This window comes from Mauremys reevesii, linkage group 2 (assembly GCF_016161935.1).
Source record: "Mauremys reevesii isolate NIE-2019 linkage group 2, ASM1616193v1, whole genome shotgun sequence".
NCBI lineage: Eukaryota > Metazoa > Chordata > Testudines > Geoemydidae > Mauremys > Mauremys reevesii.
Window position 1 is genome coordinate 168,484,617 of NC_052624.1, and position 23,702 is coordinate 168,508,318.

General features: G+C 41.4%; 1 protein-coding gene across 1 annotated transcript in view; it reads right to left on the reverse strand.

Annotated features, from left to right (window-relative positions):
• The window catches only part of WRNIP1 (WRN helicase interacting protein 1), a 29,004-nt gene extending 11,620 nt beyond the window's left edge, over positions 1-17,384 (reverse strand). The window contains exons 1-3 of the mRNA XM_039523884.1: positions 16,742-17,384; positions 6,907-7,098; positions 5,464-5,708 (exon numbers count right to left, since the gene is read on the reverse strand). Of these exons, the coding sequence (XP_039379818.1) occupies positions 5,464-5,708; positions 6,907-7,098; positions 16,742-17,311 (1,007 nt within the window). The 5' untranslated portion in view covers positions 17,312-17,384. The remainder of the gene's footprint in view (positions 1-5,463; positions 5,709-6,906; positions 7,099-16,741) is intronic.
• Between the last annotated feature and the right edge of the window lie 6,318 nt (positions 17,385-23,702).

A 23,702-nucleotide genomic window follows, 5' to 3' on the forward strand; every position in this document is an offset into this window, starting at 1 on the left:
CTTGATTAATGACAGAAGTATCAGAGTGACATTGCTCTCTTTGTTTTCAGGCGACGGTATTTTAGGCAGGCAATAATAGGACTCCACAATAGGGCATTGAGAGCACAGAGGAAGATGTAAATAAAAAAAATCTGCTTGAAAAGGGAGACAAGGTAAAAGACTGAAAAATATGATATTTCACTAGGCACATTAAAAAAATTATTGCATATTGAACGTGAGATTAAAACAGAAATGAATGGAGAAACTATCATGCATGAAACAGTCATGCTTACAATACAGTGCAGTCAGTGGTTTTAAATAAGGTTGGGATTCCTCCCCATCCCCTCAAAATATTTCTGTAGAAGAGAATACTCCTTCATCAGAGGAAACTGATACTTACACTAATTCATTCAAATATCGCATTTCTTCCCTTAAGAATTACTATTTCAGTACCAATTTTAGCTGTGATCCAGAGACTCCAGATTAAGAGTTTCATACACAGTGTGTCTGCTAATTTTGCTTTAGCAGGCAAGATCCTGATTACAAAGTAGCATTTAATTATGTCAACACTTTGGTTTTCAAAACCAAACTATTTCACCTTTTTTACCCTGGCCTGCCATCCTATGCTCAGAAGCTCAAACCCATTCTGTGTTTTTACAGACTTGCCCCTTACCCTACATGCCTTAACAATTGCAAGTTGTTGAATACTACTCTGACCTCTCAACAGATTCATGCTCATCTTACAAATGGACTGTCTAGTATTTAACAGGGAACATACTGGATGCCAAGTCTTGATGTTTGTACCTTGTAACTAGCGATACTTGGAGACAAAAATATAAACAAACAAACAGGGGCACCCCAGGAACTATCACTTACTGACAACAAGCTGGTATACTAACTAAGGTGAAGGAAAACCACAGCTAGATAGTTTTTTCAAGAGTAAATATATCGCTAGCTTATCTCCACTACGGAATCCATCTGAATCCCAGTATGAACTATCCTAAAAAATTGTTATCATCAGGCCAAATTCTGAGGTGACGTGCAAAATGCTATAAGTGAGTGCAAGGGAGTGGAAGTGAGTGTAACCTACTTGTGGAAGGGCTGGAAATACAACAAACAGCAGGGTGCAATATAAAGTAGCCCCTCATTTCTTTAATGTATACCCTCAAACCTTCGAGTCCAACAGCAAGTTACACTAGCGTAGACTCCCTTCTCAACAGAGCCATATAACATCAATTTTGAAGCACAATTTTCAAAGAAATAAATTAGTTCTTCATAAAAATAATAATACAGATAACTGACGACACAATATGTAGCTTCCACCACCTTACAAGATCACTTCTGAATTTGGCCCTTCATCTCAGCTACAACGTCTGCAGGAAAGTTGGAGAGAATATTGTGATAAGAGGGGAACAATTTTCTAAAAGGCTTGAGATCAATTGGGAGATTTTAATCAAGAGGATTAAGATAAACCGAGTAAGTGGAACAATATTCCATTAATTACAATGCACTAATTACTAGACTGAATTGCACGGCATCTAGTGGTTGCTAGTGCAGGGGACTAGAAATATGGACTCCTACATTTTGCTTGACTCGACCACTACCTTGCTATGTGACCTTTCTATGTGTGTTTATACATGTTTTTCTAAACAGACTAAGTTGGGAGGGTTAAAAAAATTAATATTTGTAAAGTAATTTGATTTCCTGACAATGTTACATTGTATAAGTGCAATGTATCAATGTATGCAGAACAAGGCAGGAATGAATACATTTTAGAGTCATATTGTATATTAGTAAGACCCCAACAAATGAAAGTGTTGGTAGCCTCTCTTTACATTTCAGAAACATGTCTAATCTTTGGTACGGACTTCTTTTTCCTTACTTCTCCCCCTCACATTTTTGTCTCTCTTCCTTTTTCCTCCTGGCTCAGGTTTACAGTGGTTGAGAACATGGTGCAAACTTACAAGAGAGTGCTTTACCTGGAGTAGTTTCTTTGAGCACAGAATTAGGACCATAGAATTTGCAACATTTTTCATCTTAGTATGTATGTTCACAGCTGGCATAAGCAGGGGCAACTTGGCCACAGTGAATCTGGCCCAAGTGTAACACATAGACATTATGCTGCAGAACTTTAATAACTAAATTCAAAGGTTGTTAAAATAACATTAGGACTCTAACTTAATAATTGACAAAAATAAGGAAATAAAAATTAGGCGGACAATCCACTTAGTTGTAGTTACATAAGGGGTCCCTAAAATGCCAGGGGTTACACACTATGGCCAAGGTTTCAAACTTGGGTGGCTGTGGTCAGGCCTCTGAATCCATATTTAGGCACCCACATGTAAGAGGCTTCATTTTGCTAGGTCCTCAGTACTCCAATGCCTACAGAAGTTGATCTGTAGCTGCTTTGCATATTTGAAAATCATTTTACATATAGGAGTCTGAACATGAATTTAGTAGTGTAACTTCATGCACCCAATTTTGAAAACCTTGGGCCATATGTGCCCACTACACACAAAAAAGTGACTTCAGGAGAGAATCATCCTGAACACTGAAATCTTTTGCTTATGCTTTTTTGTGACTAATCCCCAGCTTTAGAGTTGTCCCATCACCAACCTCCCTTGTCACCAAATACTGTATCTTTGCGTGCATATGCTCATAATCAAAACGGGGGGTAACAATATAGATCAGTTGGTAGAACTCTTACCTCTGGACCAGAAGAACAAGTTCTACACTAGGACCCGGGCTCCTACCCAATACTAAATATTCTATCCAATGCTAGCAGGAGAATGAAAAGATGTTCCTAAGCTTTAATTACCACCCTCATCTATAATCACAACAATTTTATTTCTTAAGGGTCATTTATGGCCCAAAGTGGATTTTAAAATTTGTATTAAAGAGATACAGTTTTGTGGTGGTGGAATTTGGAGGGAACCTTACTGGGACATCCTTCAAGGAGCTTCAGAGGGCACTTCCATTGCCGCAGCAGGAGGCAGTCCATCTCCAGAAGACAGAGTACCTTCAGCTAGAGCAGTGGTTCTAAACCAAGGGTCCGGGACCTCCTAGGGGGCTGCAGACAGGTTTCAGGGGGTCCGCCAAGCATGGCCAGTGTTAGACTTGCTAGGGCCCAGGGCAGAAAGCCAAAGCCCTCCTGCGCAGGACTGCAACCAGGGACCCCGAACCCCACCACCTGGGCTGAAGCCAAATCCTGAGCAACTTAGCTTTGTGGTCTCCTCTGTGGTGTGGGGCCCTGGGCAATTGCCCTGCTTGCTACCCCTTAATGCAGGCCCTGGCTTTTATATGCAGAAAAACAGTTGTGGCACAGCTGGGCTGTGGAGTTTTGATAGCACGTTGGGAGGGGCCTCAGGAAGAAAAAGGTTGAGAACCCCGGAGCTAAAGGGCAAGAGGAAGTCCAGCATATGATGTGAGCATTCATGTCGCACTCCCCATCAGTACCTGCCCAAGCTGGGAAAGCCAATGATCCAAACAGTGAACCAAATTCGGTAATGAATCCTGGTCATGTGCCACCTGAGGCACATTGCGTATACACTAAGAAGATGACCCTTTAATTTATACATCTTTTGTGCACCTTAACTACTCCGTCACATCACTGAACAGGGGGCATGTACCACTTTGGGAAATTCTGCCTTAATCTATATATCCCCTTCATCCCTCAGTTTCAAGGAAAACTTCATTTTATATGAAAATAAAACACCACAGAAAACTTTTTAGGCCTTGGGACTGTATCCAAACTCGTGTGCTTATCTCCCAGTGCAGCATGATGAACTATCAGCTAGCTGCATCTACTGCTAGATGTATTTTGGGGTGATGGGATTGATGATGGAGAAGAATGACAAGCAGAGATGAGATGAAAGTGGCTGGGGTAGGGGGAAAGAGGGAACATGCAGTAAGAAGAGAATTAGAAGGATAGCAGAAAAGCAAACAAAAGAAAAGACAAACCAAAGGTAAGAGACAAGATGTATATAAAAGGATATTTTTTTGACCAATAAGAGCACCATTTGTCAGACAGACAAGCAGGAAACACCAGGAAAGAGCTAAAGAAAAGAAAATTTTAAAACTGGAGTTCTATCCTTACTTTAAAAAAGCTGGGCCCTCATTTTTGTCACTGGTTGGAGACACTGTCCCTTATGGACAAATTCCTGAAACTATGCTAGTCAAAAGAAATCTGTCTCTTTGTGCTGCTTAATTCATCCAGAGCTAGTGGACAGTTACAGATATGGAGTCAAATGAAACCTAAACCCTCACCAAATGCAACTGAAACTATGCCTTGTACTTTAATCCCATATACAAAGCCTCCAAAACCCAGTCAGGGTGTAGTCACAAACACAGCTGTGCTGTTACATTAAAGTTGACATGCAGCCCTCCCTCCTCCAGGCTACAATTCACATCCCTGTGTAATATATAAAAGCAACAAACAATGTCAGGAATGGTGCCCTAAATAATGTAACAGAATTCCCTCATTCATTGCTCTAAGCTGTACAATATAGGAATCCACATTGCTCACGTAATACAACAGAACACACAAAGTTCTTAATTATAACACAGTTAAGCAGTAGTATGGAAACAAATGAAATAAACATGAAATTTAAACAGAGCTGTGCACTGTTTTGAATTCATTAGTTGCCCATTTTAAAATGATGACTGCAAATCAGTGTGGGGAAGAGGGAGCACAATAGAGAGTTTATTTTCCAAGAAAATGTTATTAAAGTGGATGTTTGACATTACACTCCTCTCTACCCTTTTTACCCTCAAGCTCACTCAGAAATACTTGTAATCCCCATTGTAACTTCAGAAGAAATTGTGATTTTAGTTTCTCAGGTACGATACCAAACTTTTAGCATGGCTTTAATTTAATGTGATTGATTTGAACAATTAGAGGAAGGAAACAGGAAGTAGTTATTAATATTTTTATCTCTTCACTGTGTGAAGTGACGAGATAAAGTCGTGTGTGGTATATAGCAACTTCATTTGCTGTATAGGTTCACAAAGGTTCCCTCTCCAACTCATTCAAACAAGTTATGCAAAATACAGGAGCTTTTTGGCTGGTGGGCTCAAAATAAGTAACATGTGATGCCCTATCTACCACTTCACAGTAATATGATGCTTTTACAACCAACAACAAAAAGTACTGCATGAGGGTATGACAGGACCCAGTTACAGCTTCCAAAGCAAAGCCTCAGCTGCAGAACAGATTTACATATCCTGTGGGTGAGTCAGAAGCGACAAATCCAAGTATAAAACTCTGTACTAATTCAGACAGTAGGATTTTTTTTTGGATCCACCGGTAGCTAATGCTTTGTATTCTTTTTCCCCCGCTAGCATCCAACATATGTTGCTACTTTCTTTTCTTTACTATTAGGAGTGGTTAAGATTTCCTTTCCCACCCCCAGCTCTCTCTGGCAGCCTGTCAATGGATTCCTCGGGTCGTGTGTGTTAACACATGGCAGTTCGTAGAGTACTTACTCAGAGCTCTTGCTGTCGCTGCCATTCGCAGAACTAGTGTGTTGCTCATCTTGGCCTAAAACCCGGATCCCCAAGGACTTGATAGCCCGCATCAGAATCGTTTCCATCGCCTCAACAGAGAGCTTCTCAAGAACAATAACTCGACATCGACTCAGAAGAGCAGAATTGACCTGGAAGGAAGGGTTTTCGGTGGTTGCCCCGATCAGCGTCACAGTCCCACACTCAACGTGAGGAAGGAAAGTGTCCTGAACATGGGAGGGAAACAGAAAAAATTGATCTTAATCAACGACAACCTGAACCATCCCAAGTGAGTAGTTATTAGGCATTTTAAAGTACATTTTTCATGGCTTGCTATTCTCCAGGCTTCCAGCTGATATGCCTTACGAGCTCACTGACAAGAGAGCTCATCAGCTAGTTGCCTAAATGAATTCATTCCATTCAAACAGTGCATGATGGTTATTTCACCTTAATAACCTGTCCTTTCTCCAAGAATGAACTGAGATACTGAAAAGAACGGCATTAGGAAAATGTAAGTCATTACCGTTTAGTACTGTGATTCTGTTTTATCGTTAGGCAGACAGCAGATACGATGAAAAGCTGCCCTTATGGAAAAGTATTTAACAGCCAACATTCTATTTTTTTTAGTTTTTTTAGAAAGTTAATCTGGAATAATAAATAATTCTTTATAAAATCTAATAAAATAGAAAAAATTAAAGAAAAAAACAAAAAAAAAACAGCTAAAACATTTAATTAAATTTCTATAAGAAATTTCCATTTTCTGTATTTCCCTATTGTTTGATGCCTTATTGTTTTGTTTTTTTTTTTTTTAAGGGCATCTGAAGTTTGAGTTTGAAGTAAGTAAAGTTTTAAGAATAATAAATGAAAAAATGAAATGATAGGAAAGGAAAAATTCATATTGGCTGTGGTGAGGTACTATTCATAAATACACTTCATGTCTTGGTTCGCTTTATTTTCTCAATAGAGAAGAGTGGGTATGTACAAACAAAAAACAAACAAGGAATGTCTGCAGGCTTCCTAGTGACGTGCTCTTAATTGAAAACTGAATAATGTTATCACTGAAATGAAGGCTCTTCTTAATAGGCAGATACATAGAAGAAGTGAAGTTGTAATACAGCTATAAAGAAGTAAAATTTCAGGCAAAAAAAAAAAGAGTCAGATGTGACAATGCATGTAAAACTTCTACAAAAGCTGATTTGGTTTTGAACTGAAGTTCCTGAAAGGCACACAATACACAACTGAGACTCTTAAATTAGAAACCTAATTTAATTTTTAACTTCTACACTAAAGCTTCTGAATATATCAAGCAGTGACTTAAAATATAAAGGTAAAAAAACATTTATTGTTCAGCACCAAGGTACATACATTTTAAGCAAGTAATATGTTGTCAGGAACTTTGTTCCTGACATTCAGGTGGAGCAGTACCTGCTGAGATTTATTGAAACGATGAATCTCATCAATGAAGAGGATGGTCTTCCTCTTGAGAAGTCTTTTTTCATTCTCTGCTTGCTTGATAACATCTCGGACATCATTTGTCTTGGCACTTGTTGCTGATAAAGTCACAAATCTTGTACCATTCTTCTTGCTGTTGCTGGCTATGATATGTGCTAGGGTAGTCTGAAACAGAGGAAAGAACTAGCTTTTTAAAATCATTTTGGACATAGAAAGTATTTGCCTAAAGGAAAGAAGCCAAGAATAGAGCAGCATGTTAACTTAGGGAGAGTGTTGACACCCTAGAGAACAGGAAGTTCATGTTGTTCTAGCATAGGGAAGATGTGAAAACATTCTGCTAGAGTTTGCCAGCTCCATTTTCCAGAGTTGCATGTTAAGTATTTACTTGGTATCAATATAGAAAGGGCCAGTGCCCTAATTTAGCACAGCTTTTGTGACAGCTGTTTTCTTCGCCCACTGAAGAAAAAGGAAGCACCTTCCTCCAAATGTGCTGTTGCTACAGAGGACAGGAGATATGCTGCTCTTCATTGGGGGATATTGCTGTAAGTTACCATACAGCACAACAGCTGAGGATACTGAGATGCTTAAAAAAAGCTACATGAAATTAGACAGTATTTTTAAAAATCAAATCACAGCATTTGCTGTTCTTGTTGCAAGGAAAATGAAACAATAAATGAATAAATATTCAGCAAAAAGTAGTTCTCCATATAGCCTCAGCATTTTAATAAAGAGAAATTATAATAATACTAAAAAAAAACTGACTCTTTACAATCTAAATAGGATTTCCTAGGCAACCAAACCTGGCCTGGATAAACACAATGCAATTACTACCTGCCAAACAAATTTTTAACTTGTTTTAAAGGATGGTTTTCTTGTTTTCCTCTCCATGACCCGCTCTATACCAACCACTCCTTCATAGCTGTATTTATTTATAGGGATTTAAATTGCGTTCATTTTAGTATGGGAGGAGCCTGCAATGCTACTTTATAGTCTGCAGCGTTGTTGCAGCTGTGTTGGTCCCAGGACACTAAATAGATAAGATGGATGCAGTAATATCTTTTACTGGACCAACTTCAGGACCTGAAGAAAAGCTCTGTGAAGCTCAAAAACGTCTCTCTTTCACCAACAGAAGCTGGTCCAATAAAAGATATTACCTCACTCACCTTGTCTTTTTAATTCCACTTGATAGGCAGACACACTAAACTGAATGTGCACGTTTCAGAATTTTTTTTCTTCCAGAACCACCTTAGCTTCCTGAGTAAAGGCAGGTATATTGGTGTGTCCCAAGCAGAGCAGGCAGCTCTGTGTTCTGGAACACTGCAACAAAAAGCAGAGTTTTTTCCCTGAGCTGCCTCCTCCTTAACTAATGATGTGGGGGACAAGTGCTAGCAAGCCAAAGATTGTCTTGAAGATATATTCCAAGGATCAAAATTAGTGCAGCAGGTGCACTGAACCTGATCCTCTTGCAAGGAAAGATGTGGAAACAGAATCATCTACTAGTCTAAGAGCGACCCATGATGCCAGCAGGAACCTGTTTGGGGTTCCTTCAGTAACAGCACTCTCCTCCTTTAAATGGCTCCTCTCCTGGCCCCCAAGGTGGCTCTAAGTCTGACTGTCCCCAAGTAGGAGAGGAGTGACTAAAGGGGAGAATACATCCTTATTGGAGCAATAAGGTATCTCCTGCTTGCTCTAGTCATTGTGTGTTGATGGAAGGTGCCTTCCCCATTTTCTTTAGATGAGGTTTGGTTTCAGTGTGCCTGATCTTCTGAAACCAATCCAGAGTCATCTCACATACAGAGTTCACACCTCTCCCCCTCAACCTCATTGAGCTGTTCACTAAAGGAGGAGGAAGACGAGGGGAGAAGTATTAATTTCCCTGTTCGAGTGCTCTAGAAGACTATGCTGGAACACTTTAAATTGCCTGTCCTGCTCTGCTCAGGAGATCACCACCAAAGCTGCCCCTCAGACCTGTCTTCAGTCAGGAAGCAAAGACATCAAAACAAACCAAACATTATCGCCTTATAAATTAAGTTGCCAAGGTAAAACCAAAGTTGGTGTGTCCCTACAAAGTGGGATGATAGATTCAGAAATGGAGGCAGGAGAGTATGCCCACACTTTAAAATACTGGGTGCTCTGACTCATTGGCTCATCCAGTTTAAAGGCTGAAAACAAAAACTGATCTCCCATTTTCTTTGAAAGTGGCAGAAGAAATGGATGACTCAACCAGCTGGCTGTTCACTTTCCTGAATTTGTCCTTTAGCTCCACTCAGCAAGGTATGCCCCACAGTGAATTTAGGCAGTGATTCCACATGTTAATAGGACCACTCACACACTTAAGATTGACATATGCTTAAGTATCTTTCTAAATCAAGGCCTTGCAGAAGAATGCAGGGGAAGCCAATTTTCATTTCTACCTTCTACAATTGTCCATCAATGCATCCAGGATTCATAAATGCAGGTCAGATCTGCCACTTGTATTTATGTCCCTCTCTTACAAACAACTTAAAAAAAACCATTCACTTTTGGTATTAAAAAAGTTTGTAATTACTGTATTTTCCTGTGAAGCAAATTTCAGCTAGGGTCCTTAAACATGCTACTTTTAAAATAAAACAACCTACTCCCCTGCCAGGCTCCTCTCCCCCAGATATATAAATATTTTTGGATGTTCTGAAAAATTTAGATAAAGAAAAACATTTGGGGGGGAAAAACTTGAGGGTAACATTAGAGTCACAGATTTTAACTGAGAACTTGGTAAGTTTTTAAGCTGATGAATCTCAATACTACTCCCTTCACACAAAAGGTCAGAGGTCCTGCCATTAGGATAGGATATACTGCATTTCAAAACTAATGCTGAAAGCAGTCGTCATATTCTTGGCCTCTTCCTTATTATTCCGTGCCATCAGTCCTTTAGAATTAAACTGCCTATTACATAGGTGTGGATCGTTTCCTTATTTCCCCATCAGTTTCCTCTGAGTTCACTTTTTCATTTATGCATTTTGATATAATGCCTGTAGCCAGAGCTAACAGTATACAATTGTTGTAGTGTATCAAACTACAATGAAGCCAGAAAATATATACTCTAGTGGAGACATAATAGGAGCCCAAAGTACAACTCCACCGAAGAATGCAGTTGCTTGCACAGACAAGCTTGAGGAAATGTGCCAAACTATTATGGCGTTTTCCAACAAATTTAGTTATAGTGTATTCTGGGGATGAAATGAAATCTGAATACTACTAAAATCCAGTATGGTATAAGGAGAAAAAAGCACCAGATATTGTATGGACATCTGACATGAAATTAAGTTCCTAGATTTTTACAACATAAGCGGGCTATATTGTTAGTGTTACACTGAAGCTTGTTTTTCAGATGAATTAAAAGTATTTCCCATCAGAACACAACACAGTAAATTGGAGGAGACATTTAAGCAAGGTAATGGTCTGCTTCCTCATACTGGAACAATGTACAAGTACTTCTTGTTTAAATAGTCTTCTTTGCTAATAGCCAATATAAGCACTGCTCCCACACCTATTTAATTCAATGGCATTTACTTAAGTGAGAATAGGATTGGTCCCATAGTTTGAAGTCTACAATTTTAGCACCAATGCGAAGCAAGGAGCAGGACTGGGAGCAACTGCTATTATAAAATGAGACAGCCAGCTGGGATGGAGCAGCACTGAAAGGAACTAAATGTGCTCATTTCACAGCCTTGCTACAGATACCTACCCTGCCAACAGCCCCGGGACACCAGCCAGGAGAGCAGTTCCCTCGGATGGGTTTACAAAACCTGTGATCTGCCCCAGGCAAACTATGAGTGTCAGCAGATATATTACTGAACTAGTCTTGTGGAACCCCATTCTGCCTAGGAGACACAAGGTCAAGTCAGCTTCAGACTGAAGGAAGCTGGCAGGATAGCAGATGAGCATGGCTCAACTGTGGCAATGGCTGTGGAGACAATAAAAATTTAAAAATTGATAACACTTAGCTATGGGAGGGCTCTACTATGCTTACTCACCTTGGGTGGTACCTGAGTCCAAAAATAGCCTACTATAGACTACTTGAGGAGCAAGGTATTGATCACTGTAAACAACAATGTCAGAATCTGGCTAATAGCACCTACAGAACCCAATTCAGATCAGGTGTAAACAGGCACAAGGCCACTGAATTATACTTACTGAAAGCAGAGCTGTGCCTGCTTACACTAGGTCTGAATTTGTCCCTTTATATTCAAACCGCTTTACAAATACAATGGGCCGATTCTGATCTCACTTTCACCAGTATCACTCCATTGACCTCAATGAAGTTACACCTAATGAGAGCTGGGTAAAAATTTTTGTCCTAATTTTTTTTTTTTTTTTTTGAAAAACAACCACTACCACCACCTAAACAAAAAAACAGAAAACAACAACAAATCATATTTGGCGATACCAAAACAGTCTGTGAATGTATGTTGTTTTCACCAAATTGTGTCCAGCTCCTGCCCTTACAGCCCCAAAAATGTTATGAAAAAGATTAAACATTTTCTTTAACATTTTGATTTTTTGTTTCCATATGACTTGTTTCAATATTTCCTTCAATTTTATTTAAAAAATTCAAAAATGTACAAATTGCTCAAAATCTAAATGACACATTTCATTTTGGATTGACCACATTTCATTCAACCCCAAATGCAATGTTTTCCAACTTCTCAAATTATCCAAAATGTTTGGGTTTGGTCTGATCTTAAATGATTTCCCCACCCTGGAATTGCCAGCAAACCAAAAAACCCTTATTTGCACAACTCTACTCCTGTTTTACACCAGTGCAAGATCAGAATCAAGCCCATTATGTTTGGAGACTATCACTTTTCCTTATCTGTTTTTAATTTTAAACTCTGCGCTGTTGTAGAAGCCATCTTGATTCTTAGTTAAGATCTGAACTAAAGCTCACTGAAGTCAATGAAAAGACTTTCATTGACTTCAATGGGCTTTCGCTTAGGCCCCAAAGGATTAGGAGGGGACATAAAATGTAACCAAATATTCAAATAGTTCAGATGATGCCTCAATTGCTAATTAGAAGGGGGGGGGAAGGATCAGTTACAGTACATTTGACACCCAAGAGACCAGAATCCCAATCTGCAAATATTTTGTGCCTTCTCATGATTAAGTTTTGAAAAAGGAAATACAAGGGATTGGTTAAAAATAGATAAACATAAACCCAATGAAATGTAATACAAATTGCAAGGACAGCTTGCTATGTTTTGGTGTTACACATTCCTATAAACATTACCTACATTAACCTAGTATAGGATTGCACACACAAACCCAAGCAACAGTGGCTGAATGCTCTCTGCCCTAAATTTTCTAGGCAACATTGTCCCAGTTAACCTATGGAGGGGGGGGGGGGGGAAATGTTGGTAACTGGGTAATGGCATGCTTAAAAGAAAAAGAAAAAAAAGGAAGGTTATCACTTTGAAATACAAAATTGTTCAGATTTTGTAGTCCCAAAGCTTATTTGTAACAGCAAAGTTATTCTGTGCTTGAGCTACTGGTGTGGACATCCCCCTGCTGTCTCTTTACTAAAATTGGGTGTCCCATGGCAGACAAGCAAAAATCTAAATCCCCACATTAAAGTGTCATAAATCACAGCACAGCTTACTCAAATTGCAAACTTGGATTTGAGCAGCTGGGCCATTATAGACATTCATAAGAGGTTTTTTTGTTTTTTTTTTTAATTTGAACAGTCAAGGTCCACTGGTAGATAACCATGGCATTTCTTTGAAAGGTGTTATTTACATGCTCTGTCTGCTCATTTTTTTATGAGCAAGGCTATTGAAATGTATAAAAGAACATAAGTTACTAGCACACTTGTGGGTGCTGTAAAATATAAATAATACATAATAAAATAAAAGAAGGGGGGTTAGCAAGAGAATATCTTTTGGGTTCATAAAAGAATAGCGCAGAGGGACAAAAGTTGCAAACACATCCATGACCTTAACAAACTCAACTGAGAAAGCAGGCTTTTAAAGACTGTACCCCTTTTGGAAAACATGACAAACCTTTCAATAGCAGGAAAACTTAAAAACAATCCAATCTAAAGGTACATTAATTTGGTCTCATTATTTTGAACACACCCCTTCAAACATATATATTCAGTCAGGGATGAATTCAACATAATTTGTCTAGTCTCTCTCTCTCTCTAACACACATACACCTTTCTCTCTACCGTTGTCAGCACCAGTTCCCCCTGAACTGGGACCAAATGTAGATGGATAAAAACAATTTCAGCAATGTTACAGAAAGTTTGAGACCTGACAGTGGGTGGATATTAACTGTGCCTCTGGGTACTCCCTTTTTCTTGTTTTTGAAGATAAGAAAAATAATGAGATAAGACTCTTTATGGAGTGTTTCTCATACTCCTTAACTGTATGTACGCTCATATTATTCAACTTCAGTTGAATGATATGATTGGGGTTCATGTGGATTTTAATATTGTTATTTAGCTGTTTGGTAGGTTTGAAAAGACTTACTTTTCTTAGCAAGAAGAATATTGAGGCTTTTCTATGAATAGGAGATGGTACAGCCCATTCTGAAGTTTACAGTTTATGTTAAGCATTCTTGATATTGCTAGTTTTGGTTTTAAGGAGGTAATGTAAGACTGCTACCCTATTTCAAAGGACTGAAAAAACAATGATGGGGCTTCAGAAAAATTCTTAACTGATACTTTTATGACAATTAAGGGGCCTACAGAACTGTTGCAGAATACTGCAACTGGATTCCCTGCAATGTCTACACTACTGTGGTAAGTCGACCTACACAACTCTGGCTACGTGAATAACGTAGCCGACGTAACTTAGGTCGTTACACCTTAGGTCAGGGTCTACACGGGGGGGGGGTTGACGGGAGAAAATCTCCCATTGACTTACCTTACTCTTCTCATTCGGGGTAGAATACAGGGGTTGACTGGAGAGCAATCTGCAGTCGATTTGGCGGATCTTTACTAGACCTGCTAAATTGACTGCTGGTGGATCGATCACAGAATGTCGATCCCGGCTGTAGTGTAGACATGGGTAGAAGTTGTTAATAGGTCTAAGGGAGTCTAACTTACACTACCTCATGTATCACTTCTGAATTTAGCCTAAGGTATCTGATGCTATTCCTACTTCAACACATAAACACTTGAGATGATTTTTCTGGTATCTAGGGCTTAGAATCAAGATTTGATACACTTGAAGCTAAATTACATACGGTGTCTGTTAACATTTCTCCACTGAAAAACCTGGCTAAGATGGTGGAGCAAAGTCTTAAGGAAACACAAGGAAGTCTGTACTGGAGACAAGACCGAAGGGGGGAAGGGGGGAGAAGCAAGGGTTCTTCTAAAAAATGGGAAATACAAGATTATCTGGTTCTTTGCTGCAAAACATAGTTTTTTATTTATATTGCTTAGGTTACAAATAAATATTTTAAGATGAGCAGTCTTTTTTTTTTCTGAGATGTTTTAAGGTCTTTTAAGCTTTGATAAGATTCTGATGATGTGCCAAATGATTTTACCTTTATCTGCTATACTGTCTCAGTAAATTGATACTGAATGATTTATTAAATTATTTTTAAAAGCTAGAAAATAAATGTTTAATTCTGGAGAGGTGCTTATTGGTAGATACAGACTTTGAACAAAAGAAAGCTTTCTCCCTCTGCCCAGTCACTGTGTGGTATGAGCAATCATCTTTCTAAGGTCTTTTTGATTTTGAATGCTGACTGAGGTTCTCCCTTTCCTTCTCTGAAGAGGCAGTTTTTCACCATCAGACTAGTTTCTTAGAGTACTGTATCCACACACAGTAAGATCCCCCATTATTTCTTTAGTCTAAAATCTTATTTGATATACTTAGATCTAGCAAAGACAAAAAGCCAAGAAAGATGACAGACAGCAATGTAGTCCTGTTTCTCGTCATTAGCGTCATCTTGGTTTAGCAGTGTGGACCACGTGAAGTTTACAGACCAGAAATTTAGAGAAGAACATTTTAAAAAAGAAAAGAAAAGAAAAGAAACGTCCAGCAGTTTAAATGAGAAGTGATTGAGGCATATTTTAAGATTTTAGTAGAGGAGGGATCAAGATAAAGCTGAATTCTACCCATATTCTGGAAATGGTGTTGGGGCAGACCTGAACACAAAGGAAAAGGGATCACTTGAGGGTAATGGGGCTTTGTGTCAGCACAGAAAAATGTTGCAGGACTGCAGACATATATTCATGTTTACAATTCAGATAGCTTTTTTAAATTAATCAGTCAGTGAATAAAAAGGATGGAAGAAGTGTGGAAGCAGGAAGAAAGAGAGAGAATAGTGAGACCAGAAAAAGCTGAAAGTTAACTAACTTAGAAATACATATTTACTTACAGAGAAGAGCTTGAACAAAATTAAAGAAAACAATCCTGCCTCCCCCCCCCAAAAAAACCCTCTCCCCTCAAGATTCATACAGTGCATTTCAGATCCTCTAATAGAAACACCATTATTATTCACACAATAAGTACATTTATAAGATGCACATTTTAATAAGGCGTAATTTTTTAACCACAGGAGCAACTAACCATAGGAACAATTTACCAAAGGTCATGGTGGATTCTCCATAACTGCCATTTTTTAAAATCAAAATTGGATTTTTTTTCTAAAAGATGTGCTCTAGGAATTATTTTTGGGGAAGTTTTATGGCCTCAGTTATACAGGAAGTCAGATTACATGATCACAGTGGTCCTTTCTGGACTTGGAATCTATGAATTAGAAGCAAATAATTGATCTATTAGCAGACTTTTTGAGGTGAGGGGCTATATTGTCGGTTATTATTGGTTGAGCACCAGCAGCATACAGCTCAGAACCTTACAGAAGCTAAACAGAGCCATCTTCTACCAGGACCTGATACAGAGAGACTGTCAAGTGTCCTGCTTATTACCACCAGTCGTTCCAGGGAAGGCCATGTAATTACCCTGGCACCATAAGCACCAACCCCCCCCCCCATTTGCCCCTGCCCCCACTCCACCCCTTCCATGAGGCTCCACCTCTGCCCCATTTCAACCCCTCCTCCTAAGTCCCCATCCCAACTCCACCCCCTCCCTGCCAATATTCCAACTCCTTCCCCAAATTCCCTGCCTCCTCCCCTGAGTGCGCCACATTCTTGCGCCTCCCAGAACATGGTAATGCTGCCAAACGGGGAACGCTGGGAGGTAGGTGGAGGAGCGGGGACATGGTGTTGCTCCAGCCCTGGAGCAACCACCACAGAGTCAGTGCCTATGCATGGTACTGAAGGCAGCACTGAGCCCTAAGGAAATGCACAGAACAATTAGAATACCTGGAGTAGCTGGACTGCAAATTATTGACACTTGTGCAGTTGCAGCCCTGTCCATCCCAGTGTATTAGAGAGACAAGGTGGAGGTGACAATATCTTTTATTAGGCCAATTTATGTGGTGCAGACAGAGACAAGTTTTGGAGCCACAGAGACCTGAAGATGAGCTCTGTGTGGCTCAAAAGCTTGTCTCTCTCACCAACAGAAGTTGGTCCAACAAAACATATTACCTCCCTCACTTTGCCTACCTAGTGCAGTACTGTATTCATTTAACCAGGTGAGCAAAGAAATTCAGAGCAGGGACAGAGAATGGGAGGGAAGCTACGTTTGGGTAAAACTGCCCCCTAACCTTCCATGTTGGCTGGGATCTGTGAGGCCCCTGTCAGTGTGCTGGTGCCCCGGTGCAAGCCGGGCTCACCACTGGGGAGGAGGCTGTGCGGCCTAGTGACATTGAGGCAGGGGCTCCCTTGGGCCGCCCAAGCAGCCCCGGCGCCACTCACCTTGCCGCAGCCAGGGGGCCCCCAGAGGACGAGCGAGGGGATTTCGTGGGCCTCCAGCAGGGACCGCAGCAGGGTCTGTTCTCCCAGCACCTGATCCTGCCCCACGTAGTCCCCCAAGGTGCCCGGCCGCAGCTTATCGGCCAGGGGCTTCCCCTCCAGCTTCTGGGCCACGGTCTCCCCGCGCAGGGCAGCCGCGTGGCTCCCGGGGCTGGCAGCCGGCCCTGCCCCCCGCTCCTGGCCTCGGGCTGCAGCAGCAGCAGGCGCTGCCCCGCCCGGAGTTCCCGTGGGGGCTGCAGCCGCCCGGCCCTTGTGGAACAGGGAGAACATGGGGGTGGTGGGGCCGCTCCCACCCTCCCGCTCCTCCTCCCCGCTGCTCTCCCCCGGGGGCCCGGAGAGGCGCATTTTCTTGCTGGAGGGCTGCGGGCTCCGCTCCGGCTCCCCGCCCCTCCCCGCCCCCGAGTCCTGCAAGCAGCCGTCCAGGTGCGAGTTGATGTGCTCGGCGGGCAGCTCCCACAGGCACACGGGGCAGCGCACCAGCGGCGCCTCCTGCTGCGCCCCGGCCCCCTCCATGCCCCTGCGGCTCCCGGCTCGGGGCAGAGCAACAGCTGCTGCTGCTGCAGCCCTCTCCCCCGGCCCCACCCGCAAGCGGCCTCCCTTGCCAGAAGCTGGTAAATGCTCCCCCCTCGTTCAAAGCTGCAGGCAGAGGCCTTCCTCCCCCGGCCGCACGCGGGAAACGAAAGTGACCCGCCCGTGGCCTCCTCCTGTAGGCGGCCCCAGCGTGTAGCCCTTCGGGAGGTGTAGTCCTGCGGCTGTGCTGGGGGGAGGTGGGTTAGCTTCGCGTCGCTTCTTTCCTGCTCTAAAGTTGTAATCAACTTTTCCTCTCTCCCCCGATTTATTTAGACCTGTTCCCTAGCAAACTTACTGTATGGAGGGCCTCGTCTCTGCAAAAACACGGTAACAATTTGTATAGTGGGGGTGCTGAGAGCCACTGAACCAAACTATAAACCCTGGTTGTGATGGAAATAGGGTGATGACCAGCTGTCCCGATTTTTGAGTCTTTTTCTTATATATAGGCTCCTATTACCTCCCTGTCCCGATTTTTCACACTTGCTGTCTGGTCACCCTAGATGGAAACCACTTCAAGCCAATGGGGGTGTGGTAGCATCCCTAGTTCCAGCACCTATGGTTCTCTATGTGTCCTGTCACATATCTGCTGGTGAAAGAGACTGGCTTTCCAGCTGCACAGAGCTCTTAGTCTTTAGGGCTGGGCAATGGGTCAGCAGTGTCCCCGGTACAACACAGGTGGCTTCCCCCAAGGGAATATGTCCCAGAGTGTTATAATGAGGATAGGGGTTTTTGCTGGGTCTTAAGAATTGTTGGGTTGCATCTGAAAATGCATATTATTTGAATATATTCAAACATATTTTTATTCCGGATTATTTTGTTTGGGGTTACTTCTGGTGCCCGTCCCTAATGCTACTCAATAGTATTTTGAAAAATTAGTAAGCAGACTCCTTAAAAAATTCTTTTGTTCCTTTTTTAAAGAGCTCAGTCTTTTAAACTGTCACATTGAAATATTTCTAGTAATAATGTGTCTCAGATTTAGGCCCTGATCTGTGTAAGTGCACATGCTTAACTTTGCACATGCAAGTGGTCTCACTTTTCTTTTTTTATCTCCACTCTTTCTTTTATTATGCTACGCACTTCTGAGCAATAACCATTGTTACCACTAATACCTGTACCAATAAAACTCACTATCACACCTCCACTTCAAACACTGAAAAATCATGAACTTTATTAAACATCCCTGAGATGTATTATATCACCACTGAAATTTACCAAAAGCTTGAGTTCCGGCTGCACACTTCAGACATTTTAAAAATAAATCCTGACTCCTGCAGGCAAATCCTGAAGTGTAACTTCATAGAGTTTCTCTGATTTCACACTGGTGTAAGTGAAATCAGAACTGGGCCCTGTGTGTTTGCTTTTTTTAGATTCCCAGGCCATTTAACAAAATACCTGGACGTTTGTTTTTTTCCCTGCCCCCGAGAAGAGTCAGAAATGTTGTTAGTTTTTTTTAAAAAGTCTTCCCATTATCCTACATTGTACAAAACATAGCATGGGTTTTACTAGATAGGAAAGTATAATAACTAGTACAGTTAGCATCATAGTTCATCACCTAAAGTTGACCTAATGGTAAATCTTTCCAGGTTATATATTTTTTTCCTCCTATTATACATTTAGTTTTAATTATTCATTATTATATAACTGTTCCTGTCTTGTAAATTTCCAGGTCAGTCTAATGTTAAAGATGTACTGTGCTGGGGTACTGAAATGTAAACAAGTCTGGCTACTATGTAATAGTACCTGTCTTCTGAGTTAAATCTTGAAAGTGTCTGGCAAAATACTAGTATGTAGAAAAGGTAACAGATGAAGTTTTGGTTTGAATGCATGATGAAGGCTTATAGGTTATTATTAATACAGTGCCCAAAAGTTTCCAAGGCACATTACAGAGTATGGAGTAAAGCAAGTCCTAGTTTAAGAGCTTACAATCTAAAGAAACAGACTGAGAAAGAAAAAGGATATACATTTTCTTAGTGGTGCCTGTATATTATATTCCTGCCCAGCTCTAAACTACCTTATTTCACTTGGGTTATGGATATGTTGCTATTATTGCAAATGATAGAGATAACATTATACATGCCCCTTTCTCACATAATCATGTGAGCTTCTGTGGCTCTGTGCAGGTGAAAATATCTGTAGCCTTTAGGCTTCTGTATGCCCAAGAAGACAACAAAAGATATCCTGGCCAAAGAGGAATGCTGGCCTATTGAAGAAGACTGAAAGGAAAAGCCCCTCAGGAATGAGTTGGAGAGCCATGCTCCACAACACTTAATTCTAGGTCCATCTTCTCCCTTCTCACCAGCACAGCCACAGAGTTACAAGGTAGATTTAGGGCAGATTAATCCTGTTTCTGTGGTAACAGATGGCTTTAGGCCCAGTCTCACAGGTTTCTGCTTCGTCAGATTACTAAAGAGTGCTGGGGGTGCTATGCTGCTATTTTATCAGTGTTGTAATGGTGGTCACTCACTGCTGTTGAATTCCATAATTGTTTGAACCCTGGAAGCCTTCCCTTGTTTACCATGTTGTTTTAGGAAGGTGTTAAGATAATAATGGAGAGGAGTGAAGTAAGATGTGGGCAGTAGGCCCTCCCTCTTCTTTTATTTCCTTGCTACCTGCCTCTCTGTACCAGGAAAGATAGTGGAGCAAATTAAGCTATCAATTTACAAACATCTAGAAGAAAATGAGGTGATATATAACAGTCCTGATAGCTTTCTTTGAGGGGGTAACAAGCCTTGTGGATAGGGGGAAGCAGTATATTTTTAAGAACAGGTTAGACAAATACCTGTCAGGAATGGTCTAGATAATACTTAGTCCTGCCATGCATGGAGGGGACTGGACTAGATGACCTCTCAAGGTCCCGTCTAGTCCTATGATTCTAAAACACAGCCATGAGCCAGGAGGATCACAGCATCTTTAGGCTTGTCACCCCTTTAACATTTTCCTCAGCTAATTGAACATCAGTCAGCTAGGGATAAATGTGCCCTTTTCATTAGGACATGTCACTCTCATTAGACAAAAAGAACAGTAGTACTTATGGCACCTTAGAGACTAACAAATTTATTTGAGCATAAGCTTTCATGGGCTACAGCCCACTTCTTCGGAAGAATGGAGTGGAACATATAGTGAGGAGATATATATACACATACAGAGAGCATGAAAAGGTGGGAGTTGCCCTACTAACTCATTAAACAGATTGCCACACTTGGTGATCATGAGCTGGGGAAGGATGTGGTCTTTAAGTGATTACAGAGAGCCTACTTAGGCTTTCTATTGCCATTGGGGGTACTTCTCTCTCACAGTAGGAAGCACTCTTTGCAGCTGTGTAGTCCAAAAGCATTTCAGAGTCTCTGAGTAATGGGAACCATAGGATTATTTTTACCTGGATTATAGCCTGTCATTTGTCTAACAGCTTTTAAATATTTTCCTCCACACACTTGCTTAAAGCAATCTTCAAAATATATCGTGGGCTAAATTCAGTCCTGGAATCCCTCTGTTTGCCTTTTTTAACAATCAAGGCCCACCTGGAACAAAGCACTTCCAATTCACACTTCTCAAACAATCAAGCACACGGTCAAACTGACAACCTTCCTGCAACAGACACTCAAATACTCACCAACACAGCCCCCTTAATGCAGCACTTAACGTACCTCCTCTCCAGGGCCGTTCTTACCCATACACGAAGTACAGAGCTGCGTAGGGCACCAAGAAACTTGAGGCACCAAATTTCCTGGTGCCCTGCGCAGCTGCGTGCTGCTCCAGCTCCTGCTCTGGCTCTTCCACATGGCCCTCACCTCTGCTCTGCCCCAGTCCTGCCTCTTCCCACCCCAGCCATGCCCCCACTGCACCCCTTCACCAAAGCCCCTGCTCCAGCCCTGCCTCTTCCCACCCCAGCTCCACCCCAGCCCCAGCCCCACTCCCCTGAGGGGTGCAGCAGGGCCGGGCCTGCACTCACCGGGCAGGAAGTGCAGGGACCCAGCCCCAGCTGTGTCACTGGTGAGTGCTGGGGGGTGGTTCCCTCCTGCCCCCCAAGCCAGCCCCCCCACCGCAGAGGCCTGGGGCCAGCCACCTTCACCCCTCACAGAGACATGGGGCCCCACACACACATCCCAAAGGGGAGCTGTGTAGGACCCCAGCATAGCTAGGGGTCCTGATCCTCTTGGATGGATCTCAGTCAAACTCCATCTGTTAGCCTCGCCGCTGTTCGCGGAGGAAAAAGGCTCCAAGAATCTCTTTCCTGCACTGGGGAGTCACAACACAGCAACCAAGTACTGTTCCAGGAATAGGTGGGGCAAGGTCAACTGGAAGATATGCTGACCTAACACAGCCTAGTTTAAACGCTGACAAATAATTTTTCTATTTAAAGGGAAAGTGTCCAGATGAAAATCACATATCACACTTAGTAATCCTATATTATACAAAATCACTTATCTATGTTACTAATAACAGTGAAAGAATAATTAAATTCTAATTTACGTTGTATAATTTATGGTGTTTGTCCTGGTGGAGCAAAATGTGAGCAATAAACAATGCGACTGGATTGGTCTGTTTCAGCTTTCCTGTGCTCGTGAGCTAGCACGATGCTGTTGGGTTTACATCACTGCTAGACAAGGCTTACAAAAATAATTCAAACATTTTATTCACTTTAGATTTTAGGTCTAAAGTAAATTGAGAGTCCCTTTCCTTTTCTACTGAAGTGTTAGATTCCATTGCTCCCCATCAAAATCTGTGGTATGAGGAGACATTTTTTCAATGTGTGAATGCAACAGATTTTTATATAGATGTGAAAATGGAATTTAGGGCTTGTCTACATAGGGAAGTTGACTGGCATAGCTCCCTGTGTGGACATTATTCTAGAATAAAAGTCACTTTATTCCAGAATAATTAGAGTGCTTTGGAATAGCTATTGCAGAATAGTTTAATCTGCAAAGCTATTCTAGTCAATTTCCCTGTGAAATCAAGCCTTTAGGTTCCTAAAGTCACTAAAAAACTGGTAATGATATCTAAGGCCTGGGCTACACTAGTGGGGGGTGGAGGGGTTCGAACTAAGATAAGTGACTTCAGCTATGCAAATAGGGTAGCTGAAGTTGCTTAAGTAACTTGTTCGATTTACCTGGCTGTCCTCATGGCGGCGAGTCGACCACCGCGGCTCCCCCGTCGACTCCACTTACTCCTCCTGCCGAGGTGGAGTATGGGCGTCAATTCGGGGATCGATTTATTGCGTCTAGACGAGACGCAATAAATCGATCCCCGTTACATCGGACACTCCGGCAGGTAGTATAGACGTACCCTAAGACAGGCAAAGGTTACTAATGTTAGCAATATGTTTCTTTTTTGAGCCTAGCTAGTTATAGCTACAAAAAATACCCCCACAGATTTTAAGAGGAAAAAAAGTATAACATTTGTATTGCACAGTTGACTTGTTTCTAAACTAAAAATGCATGTTAATGGTTCATTTGTTTCTCCTCATTACAGACAAGAAAAGGAAGATGTCAAACATCGTGAGTATTCACTGATTTATGAAACCAAGCTGGAGAGAGATCAAGATGGTAACCTTATTGGGTACAACACAAAGCTATTTAAGATTAACAGGATGGAAGAAATCAATACACAGTACAGCAGTACCAAAGTGGGCAAAGTGGCTTTTTTTCAGAGTTTGGAAAAGATGGAGAGGGTGAGAAGCTTTTGGGAAGAAAGAATCAGTGAACCAGAGCCTGGCACAGAAGATAAAGAGGTAACTAACTACAGAAATATTACACTCCCTGCTGTGCTTCCCACATATGTATAGCTTAGTACAGTGAAATTTCATTTTCAATGCTATTTTTCATATTTTCTATTAAAATACAATGCCGTTACTGTCGTTTTGAAAGATTTTTGAACTTGGGTGCCTAAAGTTAGGTAATTAAATCTGTATTTGGGCACATTGCCTGATTTTCAGAAGACTCATGGGAGTTGTGAGAATTCAGCACCTCTGAAAAAGCAGGCTGCTTATTTAAATGTGGATTTAGTTGCCCCTCAAGTTTAGCAGGTTCCCAAGTTAGAAAATTCTGGAATAATTTTTTGAAAAATATGTACATCTTTCCATGCCACCTAGTTAAAAACTCAACAAATGTATTAACATCATAGGTGGTGATCCTGCATGATTGAAGTTGGTGGGAACTTATTGACTTCCACAGGAGCAGAAGCAGGCCCATAGCGTACAGGTTTTGTGCAGAAAGATGGTTCCATGTTCAGCTAAATTCTCCTTTTAGGTGGTTTGAAAGAATAAAACATTTCCTGACATCAATACATTTTACTAAAGGGAAAAGCCAGAGAAGCTACTGACTCTACTGACCTGTAA